Here is a 12,990-nt window from a genome sequence, read left to right as displayed (position 1 = left end):
CCATCAGTGAAAGGAAGGGCCCGGGGAGCACTAGCCTAGCGGTCACCCCTGGGGGTGGAGCAGCAGGGACTTCGTGGGGCCCGGGAGCATGAGGGAGGGCTCCTGGGTATATGCGTCATAAACAATATGCCACATGTGTGACACATGTTCTTTTGTTAGCGTTCGATAGTTCATGGTTTCAGAAGGGAGATTTGGTCCCTCTGACAGATTAGAAAAACTCCCGAAGGACGGCCTGGACTCCAGACGTGAAGCTTGTTCGTGGGGAGTGGGCGTGAGGCGGTGAGCAGGCGGAGCGGTCTCAGCCGGGGCGGCGGGCAGACCGGAGTTGCCAGTTCCTGCTTCAGTTCTCTCTCGAACAGGAGTCGTAATATTTGCCTCGCAGGGTCGTGGGGATTACACAAGAGCGTGCAGCTAAAGCAGTGGGTGCAGCGCCACAGGGAACCCAGGACGCGGTGGCCTGGGAACCAGGAGGTGCGCTCATGGGTGCACCCTCCTGGGTGTCGTGAGGAATGTGAGGAGAGACCTGTCGGCTGGGTGCAGGGCTGGCTGGTTCCGTTAGCAAGAGAAACGGGAAAGGGTCCTCAGGAATCTGTCTTGTTTGTTAGGCTTAGAAACATGCCTGTTGGAGTGAGCAGCAGCGGTCGCTTTCAATCAGCCGTGTCTTGTTTCTTTCTTTCTTTAATTCCAGCACCGGGAAATTTGGTGCTTGTTTTATACCAGGACTTTGTAAGCAAAGCGATCTGACCTTGTACGCATCCCGGCCAGGGCTCCGGCTGTGGAGGGCTGACGTCCAGGGGACTGTGCAAGCCACGTTTATCTTAAAAGATGCCTTTGCTGGAGGAGTCAAGCCCTTCGAGCTGTACCCGCGCCTGGACTCCTTCGACCCGGAAAGTGGCAGCGTACCCGAGAGGCACCTGGGGCTGGTTTCCTGCTTCTTCCGGGAAGGCTGGGTGCTGAGTTGGAACGAATATAGTGTTTACCTTCTAGACACTGTCAACCAGGTAGGTGGCACGGCTGCACCCCATCCTGGTGTCTCGAGGCTTATCTGGGGCTGCCGCTCAGGTGCTGGAGGGAGCGGAATAGGTTCTCATGCTTTACATGTCCCTCTGGGCCAGTCAAGGAAATCAGGTGAAGGTTTGATTATTTGTGTAGATTTGAAAAAATACTTGGTTTGCTATTCATAGTCCTGCCCCCGGCCAGGAAATGGTGGGGGTTTTTTGCACTTAAGCACAAAATTAAACTTGTTCTTTGTAGTCTATTTGGGTCATGTTTCTCCTGACTGCCAGTGGCTGAGTGTGTGAATGAAGGCCAGCTTGGCAGGAACAGTAGCAGAGAGTGACTCCCGCGGCCACCCCAGGGCGGCCTGAGCCGATGGGGCTCTCTCCAGCTTCCTTTCCACCCTGTTCTCGTACCCTTGGTCCCTCTGCCCAAATGGAGACACATCATTTTACCATTTCTGTTTAAAAATCATGGCGATAATAGATTATTACTATTAGAGTCGGATATAGAAACTTAAAGTTTCAGTTTCTCATCTTACGAGCAGAGCTGTGTGAGGTCGCCAGGCAGGTCCTGCAGGGAGGAGGAGCTCCGTGTCATAGGGAGTGGGGAGCAGGTGAAGACAAGGTCCAGAGAGCGGCCAGAAGGTGGGAGACTGCTCCTCACGCACGTGAATTTACTGGTGAGGAGTAGACTCCAAGTCAGACCCCGCTCAGTGTCACCTGACTGTGGGTTGGACCACCTACCAACTTCCATGTAGTTTCATAACAAAACACAGGGGACGTACTTGGGTCCCTACGCTGCTGGTGTGCTCGGGTCTAGTAGAGCAGTCTTGCCTGGTGTTGTGATTTTGTTTTTGTTTCTGGACAGGCCACGATTGCTGGTTTGGAAGGATCGGGTGATATCGTGTCTGTTTCCTGCACAGAAAATGAAATATTTCTCCTAAAAGGAGATAGGAACATCATAAGGATTTCGAGCAGGCCAGAGGGACTAGCGTCCGTAGGTTTGTATTGGAAATGCAGGTACTGTGTGTGCAGTGGCAGTTTTTATTTATGACACTGACCATTTTGCTAAATGATTGTGGCTTTATCTGAACAACGAAGGCATCTAGCAGGCTTCTTATGATTCTTAAAATACTCTGTATGCCGCTGTCCTTGAAGGCTACCTACTTTGCGGCCTGCATCAGGCAGGTCTCCCCTTGGGAGAGTTGCTCCCATGGGTCTGGAAGGTGGGAGGTCAGGTGAGGGGGAGCGAGAACTCAGTGCCCACTCGACCGACCGCTGATACTCTAGGTAGCATGTGGGACTAATGCTGCAAAAGACCTAGATTTGCATAAGATTTTACAACATTTAACCCGTCGTCTGGGACATAATGCACCTACCACAGCTCGTCCTGTAGAACTGTTATCCTCTGTGCCTTTGACTTTTGTTTGGTAATTCACACGAGCCCAGATTCTCACAAGCAAAGGACCTTACTGTGGCTTCTCGGGCACACGGCACAGCACTAATGCTCGGGTGCTTAGGGAACTGGTCCTGGTGGGAACCAGAACGGCTAAGTGCTCAACATTCCCGATCTTACAGACCCTCAGAACAGCCGCATGGGAGGTGCCGAGTCTCAACAAGGTGCCCGAGGGGCCCAAAGACACCACCTCTGCTCTGCATGAGCCAAACACGGGGCATCCGGTCCCAGAGCCCCTGCATTTGTGGGGCCTCTGAGGTCACAGAGCAGTGTCACGGGGTTCTGTTGTCTTTTACAACAAGCCTGTAGGAAGTGCAGGACCCCTGCCCCTCCACCCACCGCCTTCCTCATCCTCCCCCCCACCCCAGGGGTTGGAGTGACTCTGTCCCTCCCTTGCTCTGTATCCGCACTCTCCGGCAGGTGGCCCTGTCCACACCTGGCTGCTGAGGACTGAGTGGCAAGTGCATCTGAGGAGCTGCCTTTCAATGTTTCATTTTAATTCGTCTGAATGTAAACAGCTCCATGGGTGGTGGCTTCTGTGCCGGACAGCGCAGCACCAGACCGAGCGCTGCCGTCCATTCGCTGTGTGACCTGGCACAGGCACCGCCCTGCCCTGGGCTTCACGCAGCAGGGCCTGCTCTGCGGTCCCGTGAGCCCCAGGAGCCGCTCTCTGCCGGACAACCCCGGGAAAGGAGGGCCGGCTGCCGGTGACGGCCGCGTCTCAGCACTTGGAACGGTGTCTGGCACGCAGTAGATCCAAGTGGCCCCCGGTCCTGTGCTGAGGAGTGACTGGAGCCGCTCGGGCCGTGGGGACCTGCTGGTGTCGAGTGAGAGAAGGGCAGGCCGTGGAGGGGGACACTTGCCTGTTCTCTGTGCTGGGCCAGAGCCCGGGCGCTTTCCCGGCCGCTCCTCTCCCTGCCTCTGCCTGGAGCGGGCGCTGCCTGGGCTAATGAACATGGTCTTGAATTCGCTCTGGTGGACACCTGCCTTTCCTCCCTGATGTGGAGAAGTGTCACGACAGGCATGCAGATGTTTTCAAAGCCCCTGGACACATGAACGGATATCCAGGGCCCGGGGTGAGCACAGGCAGCACAGGCCCTTTGCAGACAGGCCTCCTCTGTCCGTTATTCGTGTGTCAGTGAGAGGTGCTCTGTCCTCGGTGGTCCCTTCCTGTGCAGTTACTGACGAGACAGGGGTGGAGACTTTGATAGATGAGCTGCCTGGAGAACAAGAACCGTTGATTGGAATAATTCGTGCAATTCTTTGCGTTTTGTGAGTTCTCTGCATTCAGAGGCTGGTGTGTGGGATAAATTAACATAAGAGCACGTCGACTCCTGGATACATGGTGGTAAAACGGAACTCTTCTTTCTCAGTACGAGACAGTCTGGAGACGCCAGGATGCACAGAGCAAGTCCCCGCGCAGCACACAGAGAGGCCGCCAGGGGCCACAGTCTCGGAGCCGAGGCTCAGAGGCGCTTCCGTGGCCAGCTCCGTGGCCAGCGAGCCGAGGAGCAGGAGCAGCTCTCTCAACTCCACCGACAGCGGCTCCGGGCCCCAGGCAGCCCTGGAGCTGGGCAGGGGCAGCCAGCCCGCCCCGCAGAGGTTCAGTGTCATTAGCTCGGAAGACTTCGACCAGGAGCTCGTTGTGAAGCCTCTCAAAGTGAAGAAGAAGAGGAGGAAGAAGAAGGCAGGTACGTCTGTGTGGGGCACACGCTGGTGCCTCCGCTCCCGGGGGCCTTGGGAGTGCTGGTGCTGAGTGGGCACTCGCCCTTCACAGAACAGGTCAGCAGAGAGGGTCCTCAAAACAGTGTTCCTCCCCCAGAGGAGGCGCGCTGCCAAGTTCTGCCCTTGACGCGGGAAGCGTCGCCGTGAGGGTAAATAGTAGCGCCCACCTGTGCGTGGGGCGCCCTGCCTCCCGGCCGGGTTCTGTGCTCTTTGGTCTTTAAATAAAAGTCTGGCTTACTCGTGTCTACCACTTACTAGACAGAGACATTGGGAACCTCACTGGAGGGCATGAGACAAGAGTGACCCCGTGTCCAGGTGGATCATTCATGTTGACCGCCGGGCCGGGTGTGTTTGCTACCAGACACGGGGTTTACATGGAATATCTTCAACTTCAGACTCCCCTTAGCTAAAGACATTGCAGTATTGAAGGGAATTTTACCAGATTCCTCAGCACTTTCATAACTTCTAAAAGTTGGTCTGTGGTTCATTTGTTCTTTTATTTTTCTGAGTGACATGTCTTGAGGGAAGCCTCAGAGCCCATGGCATGTGGGATGTTTGCATCCATTTAAATATCCCTGCGTTGGTGTCACTTGTACTTAAGAGGTTTGTTCTTGCCGAAACCGGTTTGGCTCAGTGGATAGAGCGTCAGCCTGCGGACTGAAAGGTCCCAGGTTCGATTCCGGTCAAGGGCATGTACCTGGGTTGCGGGCACATCCCCAGTGGGAGATGTGCAGGAGGCAGCTGATCGATGTTTCTCGCTCATCGATATTTCTAACTCTCTCTCTCCCTTCCTCTCTGTAAAAAATCAATAAAATATATTTTAAAAAAAAAAAAGAGGTTTGTTCTTTGCCAGTTTAAAAAGTATTTTTTCATTTGTTTAAAACATTTTTTTCTTAAAATATATTTTTCTTGAGCCAGAACTCCTTTTTAAAAAAATATATATTTTATTGATTTTTTAGAGAGAGGAAGGGAGAGGGAAAGAGAGTTAGAAACATCGATGAGAGAGAAACATCGACCAGCTGCCTCCTCCACACCCCCCACTGGGATGTGCCCGCAACCAAGGTACATGCCCTTGACCGGAATCGAACCTGGAACCCTTGAGTCCGCAGGCCGACACTCTATCCACTGAGCCAAACCGGTCAGGGCGAGCCAGAACTCTTTTAGAGAGAAAGGGGAAGAGAGAGAAGTATTGTCCCACTTCCATCTGCATTCATGGATCACTTCTTCTATGGGCCCTGACCGGGGTCAAACCCACAGCCTTGGCATATTGGGGATGATGCTCTAACCAACAGAGTGACCTGGCCAGGGTCTTAAAATTGTGGTTTTTGATTCGTGTCTTTATGGAGGACCATACCTCATTTTAAACATTCTTATTTTAAATTAGAAGGCGGAGGCAGGAGCACCTGGCACAGTTCCCTTGAATCGACTCCCTGCTGTGAGTTTCCTGATGACAGTCCCCAGTCCCTGAACACAGACCTGCTGTCCACGACCTCAAGTTTGGGCAGCATCGTGGATCGGGTGAGCACAGAGTCTCCCGACTGGGAGAGCAGCCTCAGTGGCGAGGTGAATGGTGTCCTGCAGGAGAACGATGACCCGGAAGCATTCAGTGTCCTGGAGGCGCCTGAGCCTGCCCCTGACTTACTCAGCGAAGATGACAGATTGGAGATACCGCGATGGAGCTCGGCAGGCGAGATGGAGCTGCATGGTTGCGGGTTGCGCCTACCCCTGCACCCGAGGGGAGACGTGGAAGGTGGCGAGGTCACAGAGCTCGAGGGGGAGCCTCATCCTGCGGACAGTGGACCCAGTAGCAGACAGTCACCTTGCCAAGACCAGGACAGCCCTGCTGAGGCCCAGGAGGAGGGGGGCTGCGAGCCTGAGGATCCCCAGTGCACGGTGTCTGAAGCCTCTCTCCTGGACTTGCCCCCCGTGCCGTCCAGCCCTAGCTGGGCCCCCAGTGCTGGGGACAGGCTGCTGGAGACCAGAGTGAACAAAGGCAGCGCCAAGGGGACCGGCGGAGAGCAGGGCCTGCTGATGCACGTGGCGGCTCCTGGCCACCTCGGTTCCGACCCCTGGCATGCCGTCACTGATGATGGCACGGGCCAGAGAGCAGTGGTTGCTTCCGAATGTGACCTGGGGAGTGTGGGCGGATGGCTGACTCCTCCCGTTTGTGCCTTGGCGGCCAGCGCCCAGGACCCTCGCCCCGAGCATTCCTCACGGGATCAGGTGCAGACATCCAGCGACGAGGAGGACATCTATGCCCAAGGGCTGCCCTCTTCATCCTCGGAGACGAGTGTGCCGGAGCTCGGAGGCAGCCGCTCCCTGCAGGACCTGAGCCAGCCGGCCGACGACGACGCTGGGCTGCTGAAGTCCGATCAGGTATGTGGGCTTCAGCTTCAGGGACGTCATCGGCGACCTGGGTTCCTTTTTATGGAAAGAGGTTCTATTTCTACTGCAAAACCTGCGGGGCAAGTGTTTGAAGTCTGGGTGGGGGCATTTCCGGTGCAGGGCCTGCGGATGGCCTGGATTCGTGCTGACCTGTGTCCCTGCTCCATAACCCGCGTCTCCGCAGAAGCAGCGTCCTGCCAGCACAGGCACTAGTTTTGGTCGCCTCGGGGAGGCCTGACGCGGCCGAGCCATTCCAGACACCGGTGGGCAGAGGACCAGCACTGGCGGTGGAGAGGGCTCTGAGCAGGGGGAGGCAGGGACTGTCCTCGCCGCCGCCTCAGGCTGCCCACGGCACCGGCTGCAGGAGCCCGGCCCTGGCCCGGCCTGCAGCACTGGCGCCACGGCTCCCGCAGGCTGGGTCCAGTGCCTCGGGCCTCCGAGCCCACGCAGCAGGAGACGATTATGAACCGTCCTTGGTCATTTATTTAAAAAGTGCTTTTTAATTAGCGTTCACTTCCCTGAGCAGGTAATTACTGTTAGAGGTATTTGGTTTCAGAATGCTCCCTGTGTGGTGACTTTTCCTACCGAGGGGGGTGAGTGCGGTTGTGAGTGTGAGCGGCAGCCACCTGTGCTTCCTGCGCGTCCCGCCTGGTTCTCGGCGCTGGTAACGGTGCCGTTGGGCAGGCACCATGCCAGGCATCACAGGTTAACCTGTTACTTCTCTAAAAACAGAACAAGCCAGGAGGTAGGCACTGTTGTCCCACTCCACAGAGAGAGATACTGAGCCTTGGGACAGCTGAGTGGCTTCCGCGTAGCCAGTGAAGGGCCAGGCTGGTCCCAGACCCCTCTCGACCTGCTGTCCCGAAAGTGGGACGCACAGCTCCCTGGTTCTGGGACGAAATGCCAAGGGCCTGGCCTCCGTCAGTCTCTGGCGTGTCTGTCTGTTCTAGTGCCTCGGCTGCCGGCTATTTGGAGCCGGGGATGCCACAGTGCACGTGACAGCAAACGGCATCGCCGGGCGGACGCGGTGTGGGGCAGGCTCTGGGGATTCGGGCCAGAGCTTAGAAAAGTCCTTCCCCAGAGGAGAGGGCGCCTGGCACTTTGAGGACCTTTCTCCTGCCTTCATGCCCCTGAGCATCCTGGCCAGATTGCTACGAGCCACACCCCGTGCCTTGTGCGCGAGGATTGGGACAGTGACTAAAAGTGTGGGCTGGAAGGGGTCAGTGGGGGGAAATGGATATCTGTCATATTTCCAACAATAAATACCTTTAAAATTGATGAAAACACACACAACCAACATGGTGGCGGAGCTGCTCCTGCTAATGCTGGTGGTGAGGTGCTGCACAGACACGTCTGTTGGTGGGCTGTTCCTGTGGGGCAGGGCCAGGTCTGCCCTGGAAGCATGATGTCAGGAAGGACGGCATAGCACGGGGCCACCCGGGGTGACTGCAGCAACGCAGCCGCGTGCTCTGCACAGAACTCACCGCTCTCCTTAGTTTGCAGAAAGCTGGATGGGCTACTCTGGCCCCGGCCACGGCATACTCAGCCTGGGGGTCTCCGAGAAGCACGTCTGGTGCCTGGACTACAGAGGCGGCCTGTTCTGCAGTGCCTTGCGGGGCGCTGGGCTGCGCTGGCAGAAGTTTGAAGATGCCGTCCAGCAGGTGGCAGTCTCGCCCTCAGGTTCGCTTGCTCTGCTTCCCGCCCCAGGGTCACCACCCTCACTGGGGGTCCCTGCAGCCCATTCCACAGCCAGCTTCTCTCGGCCTCCCCCCCCCCACTCCTCCCCCAGGAGGAGGGCTTTCTCCAGACAGATGCTTCGTTTGCTGTCAGTTAAATAGCGTGAAGGGATGTTCGGCCTGAGTTTTTGTTTTTTATTCATGGCAGCGGTAACATGTGAACATTTTCGTAGGCTAGACGAATAACTTGAATTTTGAGGATATGGAGGGAGATGTTAACATGCTCCTTATAAAAATAAAGTGCATTTCTGTTTCTCAGCGTTGCTTTAACGCAGCTGAACTAAGGGAGATGGACCGATGCATATGTTGGATATGTACAGGCTATTTGGTTTCCTTTTTAGAAATCATTTTTAAATGAGCTATGTATATATTTTCTCTGGGTGACTGATGTGCTCCCTGACTGTAGAAAGAAAAAGCACCCATTGTGTGCTGCCACGATCGTCCACTTTGACCTAACGGGTGCCGGCATCCCTGAATGAGGAGCCGCTGGGCTGCAGTGCCTGCTCGCTGTTCAGTCGTGGTGTTTCCCACCTCGCCTGTTGGGGGGCGGGCAGGCAGAACAGAGGTGTTTCTGTGTGTCTGCCGGCAGTACCTGGTTTGTTGCTAGGGTGCTGGTAGGAAGTCCTACTAGAGTGCGTCTGACCTTGGACTGTCCTCTGTGCCTTCGCAGTGGATTCCCTTAGCTCCCCCTGGGCTTTGTCACTGTTTAAAATACTAGCTTGTCGGGTTTGCTTGTTTGAAAAGTGTTTTTCCTTAGAGGCTGACTGAGACCCCCTCCTCCACCAGTGGGCATTACAATTGTGTGTCAGTTCTTTCTGTCATTCCCCTTTGGGCTCATCTCCTCAGCCATTTAGACACTTCGGTTCTTCCCTGACCCTGTTCATTGCCTTATGTTTCCAACCCTCCTGTCCCTCGTTCTCCAGTGAGAGCTCTGCCTCCAGAAGGTGGGTGTTCTGTGTCAGCACCTGAGCCCTGAGCCATGGCACTTAGGGGGAGCTTTGCTGGGGCCTGTCCTGCTTCCTCTCCTCAGGCGCACCCTCTAGTCCAGCTGCTGTGCTTTCCGTCATTCCTGGGCAGTGGTTTCTCACACTTGGGTGCCCAGCCTGTGCCACAACCCCTGTCTACGAGGTCCCCCATCTTCCCTTTTGCCGTCCCTCCCCTTCTTCATGTCCATCAGAACCCCTTGAGTGAAGAAAGCACAGCCCTGGTCAGATGCCTCCTTCTCTGCATCTCGTCCATGGAGCTGGTCTGGAAGCAACTCCCCTCTGACACCTGCAGGACTCCCGCCCGTGGCAGGGCACCACTGCGACTCCCGTGTTCACGGGGGCTCACCGCGGCCACCTGGGGATGAAGGCCCCGCCCCTGTTCAGTGTGATGAGTGCCGTGAGGTGCCAGCCCCATGCTGTGTTGGTGATGTGGTCTTGCCATATCACAGATGAGACCAGATGGGCGACACTACATAACAGGACACCCAGAGCCACACTGGCAGGTGGAGGCCCCAGATCAACCTGGCACTGAGGGCTCTTCCCAGTGAGGCTGCAGCCAGGGCGGCGTTGAGAACCCTCTCCCCAGCGCCCAGGGGAAGGCTCCCACATGATCTGACGGGCGCTTTATCTGCACAGGAGCCCTCCTCTGGAAGATTGAGCAGAAGTCTAACCGGGCTTTTGCTTGTGGCAAAGTGACCATCAAGGGCAAACGGCACTGGTACGAGGCGCTGCCCCAGGCCGTGTTTGTGGCACTGAGTGAGGACGCTGCCTGGGTCATCAGGACCAACGGAGACCTGTACCTGCAGACAGGTAACGGCGCGCCCGGTGGGATGGCTGCTGTCTGCGCCCTGCTTTGTGGGAACGATCAGATGACTGAGAGGCTGAAAAGCCATTTAAATTAACACCTTCTAAAAAGAGAGTGCTTGCCAACAGATATACTCGCTATTTCCTGCTACTGATTCATTCAACCAGGACAAATGTAGGGCAAGAACGAACGGGATTACTTAGTGAGGAGCAGAAACAGAACCTTGTTCTCCTTCCTCGTGCCACTGCGTGTCACTTACCCACAGGGTGGGGTCTGAGAGAAGGGCCTGGGCTTCTCAGGCCGCAGCCCGCTTCCCTGCACGCACTCACATGTAGGTCAGGAAAAAAGAGGAGTCGTCTGCTCCAAATGGCAGTTCACGGAAACTGCCCAGAGGGAACCTTCGCTGCTGGAGGAGACGCAGGGGGACTTGTTTATTAAAAGGGGTCTAATGAGAGTCCGTGTCCATGTGGGTCCCAGAGAGTGATTCACGGGACTGGGGAGGATGGGGGCTGGAATTCTCTTTACTGTTGTTCATCCTCACCCAAGGATATTTTTCCATTGATTTTTAGAGAGTGGTAGAGAGAAAAAGAGAGAGAAACATCGATGTGAGAGAGACACGTCGATTGGTTGCTTCCTGCATGGGCCCCGACCTTGCGCCCAGGTATCTGCAACCCAGGTATGTGCCCTTGACTGGAAATTGAACCCGGGACCCTTCAGTCTGCAGGCTGGTGCTCTAACCACTGAGCAACCGGCCAGAGCCAGGAGCTCTTTTCTGGTTGTCAAGAGACCATATTGGATTTCCATAAAGATCAGTCTTCTAACCAGCAGTATTGCTGGCGCCAAATGTTGTGATCAGTCTTACGAACTATCAGGGCTGATTCCTGGAGATTCAGAGCCCACCTGTGGGAGGGCCAGCGCATCCCAGAAGCCTGCTGGAGCCCTGGGGGCAGCTCCTGGGTCATGGGCCAGCCCTGGCCCCTGGCCTACTTCTGTGTCTTCCTTCCAGTGGAAGGAGCTCTGGGGATTTGAGTTTTGTTCTTGGTGGGGAAACTGGTGCTCCTGCCTGGGGGTGAGGAGTGGGTGGCCTCATAACCAGCAGTCTCCAGGGCAGTGGTTTCAGACGAGCTCTGTACCCCCTAGACCAGTGGTCAGCAAACTGCGGTTCGCGAGCCACATGCGGCTCTTTGGCCCCTTGAGTGTGGCTCTTCCACAAAATACCGATTTCTGCGCATGGGCCACGAAGTTTCAATCACACTGTACATGTGTGCCCACACGTGGTATTTTTTTAAAATATATTTTATTGATTTTTTACAGAGAGGAAGGGAGAGGGATAGAGAGTTAGAAACATCGATCAGCTGCTTCCTGCACACCCCTCACTGGGGATGTGCCCGCAACCAAGGTACATGCCCTTGACCGGAATCGAACCTGGGACCCTTCAGTCCGCAGTCCGATGCTCTATCCACTGAGCCAAACCGGTCAGGGCCCGCACGTGGCATTTTGTGGAAGAGCCGCATTCAAGGGGCCAAAGAGTCGCATGTGGCTTGTGAGCAGCAGTTTGCCGATCACTGCCCTAGCCCTACTGGGTTACAGTCTCAGGGAGGAAGTCCTGCAGGTGAGTCACACCTAGTGTGTGGGAGGAGGTACACCCCAAGGCCTGCGATTGAGCAAGATGTGTGTGTGACCAGTGGGAGCACATTGAAGACCACGCAATATGGGATGCAGGTCCTGCCCGCTCTCCTGGAGGGCCTGCTGCTCGCTGGGCAGAGGTGCCAGGAGGCAGGGTGAGAGCCCCGTGGGGAGTCAGGTACTGCCCCAGCAATGGGCCATGCTGTTCACCTAGGAAACACGGGGTCTTCATGTTAACACGGGCGCCCCTTCCACACACACACACCAGGTAAAAGCAGGGCGAGGGGCCCTTCGTTGGAGCTGCTCTGAGAGGGTGGCTGGAGGCCTCAGATGCTGCTGACCCCTCTGCTCACCCTGCGGCTCAAGGGGCACAATGCCCACAGGGAAGGGCATCTCTGAGAGCTGGCTGCTCTCGGCCTGGGCTCCGTTCTTTGGGGTCTGGCTGCTCTCTTGCTCTGGGTGTTACCCGTCCAAAGGCCATGTGCCTGATGCTTCGAAAGGCCAAACTCACAATGTCAGAATTTGGGGTGAGGAAAGGTTTATTTACGGAGAAGTCCCCAGCCTAGAAGATGGGAGGCTCAGGCTTCTTTTATGTCTGGGGAAGGGGGAGTGGGAGGGGCAAGAGGTGATGGGTGACTGAAGACATCTGGGCACCAGCAGGGTCCAAGGAAGATTGTGCCAAATGATGTGAGTCTGGTCATGCGGTTCCTGCAAATCTGTGATAGTCGTTAATTCTGTACATGCTTCACTTACCTCCTCGGGAGAGGCGCTTTCTGGTAAGGAGAATTCCTCTGACAATTCGCACATCTGTGTGCAAGAAGCTGTTATCCTAGAGGCCGTGGGAACAAAGCAGGCGACTAGATGGAGCCAGAGGCTAGCATCTCGCTCTGGCACGGGCTTCCCGCATCTTTCAGGACACCTTACGTACCAGACTCGGTTGTTACTCCTGGGTTTCCCAAGGGCGTCTGAAATGCTGCACCTGATGTTACATTTCAGCACCATTTCCCCGTGTGTGTTGACAATACCTGTTTTCCCTTTTTTATTGATCTTACTGGGGTAACATTGGTTAATAAAATTATATAGGTTTTGGGTATTATTCTATAATACATCACCTGTATATTATATTGTGTGTTCACCATCCAAAATCAAGTCTCCTTCCATCACCATTTATCCCCCAATAACCCTCTTTTACCTCCCCCCACCTCCCTCCCCTTGGGTAATTGACTAGACCTTTTATTTTATTATTTTTTTTTCATCCTCACCTGAGATTGTT

The 12,990-nt window shown here is 55.4% G+C and overlaps 1 protein-coding gene across 1 annotated transcript in view; it reads left to right on the top strand.

Moving 5' to 3' along the window:
• The window catches only part of TECPR2 (tectonin beta-propeller repeat containing 2), a 67,143-nt gene that overhangs the window by 23,756 nt on the left and 30,397 nt on the right, over positions 1 to 12,990 (top strand). Inside the window, exons 6-11 of the mRNA XM_081104944.1 lie at positions 689 to 1,001; positions 1,867 to 1,999; positions 3,828 to 4,145; positions 5,564 to 6,555; positions 8,061 to 8,244; positions 9,923 to 10,096. Coding sequence (XP_080961070.1) covers positions 689 to 1,001; positions 1,867 to 1,999; positions 3,828 to 4,145; positions 5,564 to 6,555; positions 8,061 to 8,244; positions 9,923 to 10,096 — 2,114 coding nt within the window. The remainder of the gene's footprint in view (positions 1 to 688; positions 1,002 to 1,866; positions 2,000 to 3,827; positions 4,146 to 5,563; positions 6,556 to 8,060; positions 8,245 to 9,922; positions 10,097 to 12,990) is intronic.

This window comes from Myotis nattereri, assembly GCF_964212035.1.
Source record: "Myotis nattereri genome assembly, chromosome: 1".
NCBI lineage: Eukaryota > Metazoa > Chordata > Mammalia > Chiroptera > Vespertilionidae > Myotis > Myotis nattereri.
The sequence above is the reverse complement of the archived record's forward strand: the minus strand, read 5'-3'. Positions and strand labels throughout refer to the sequence as shown.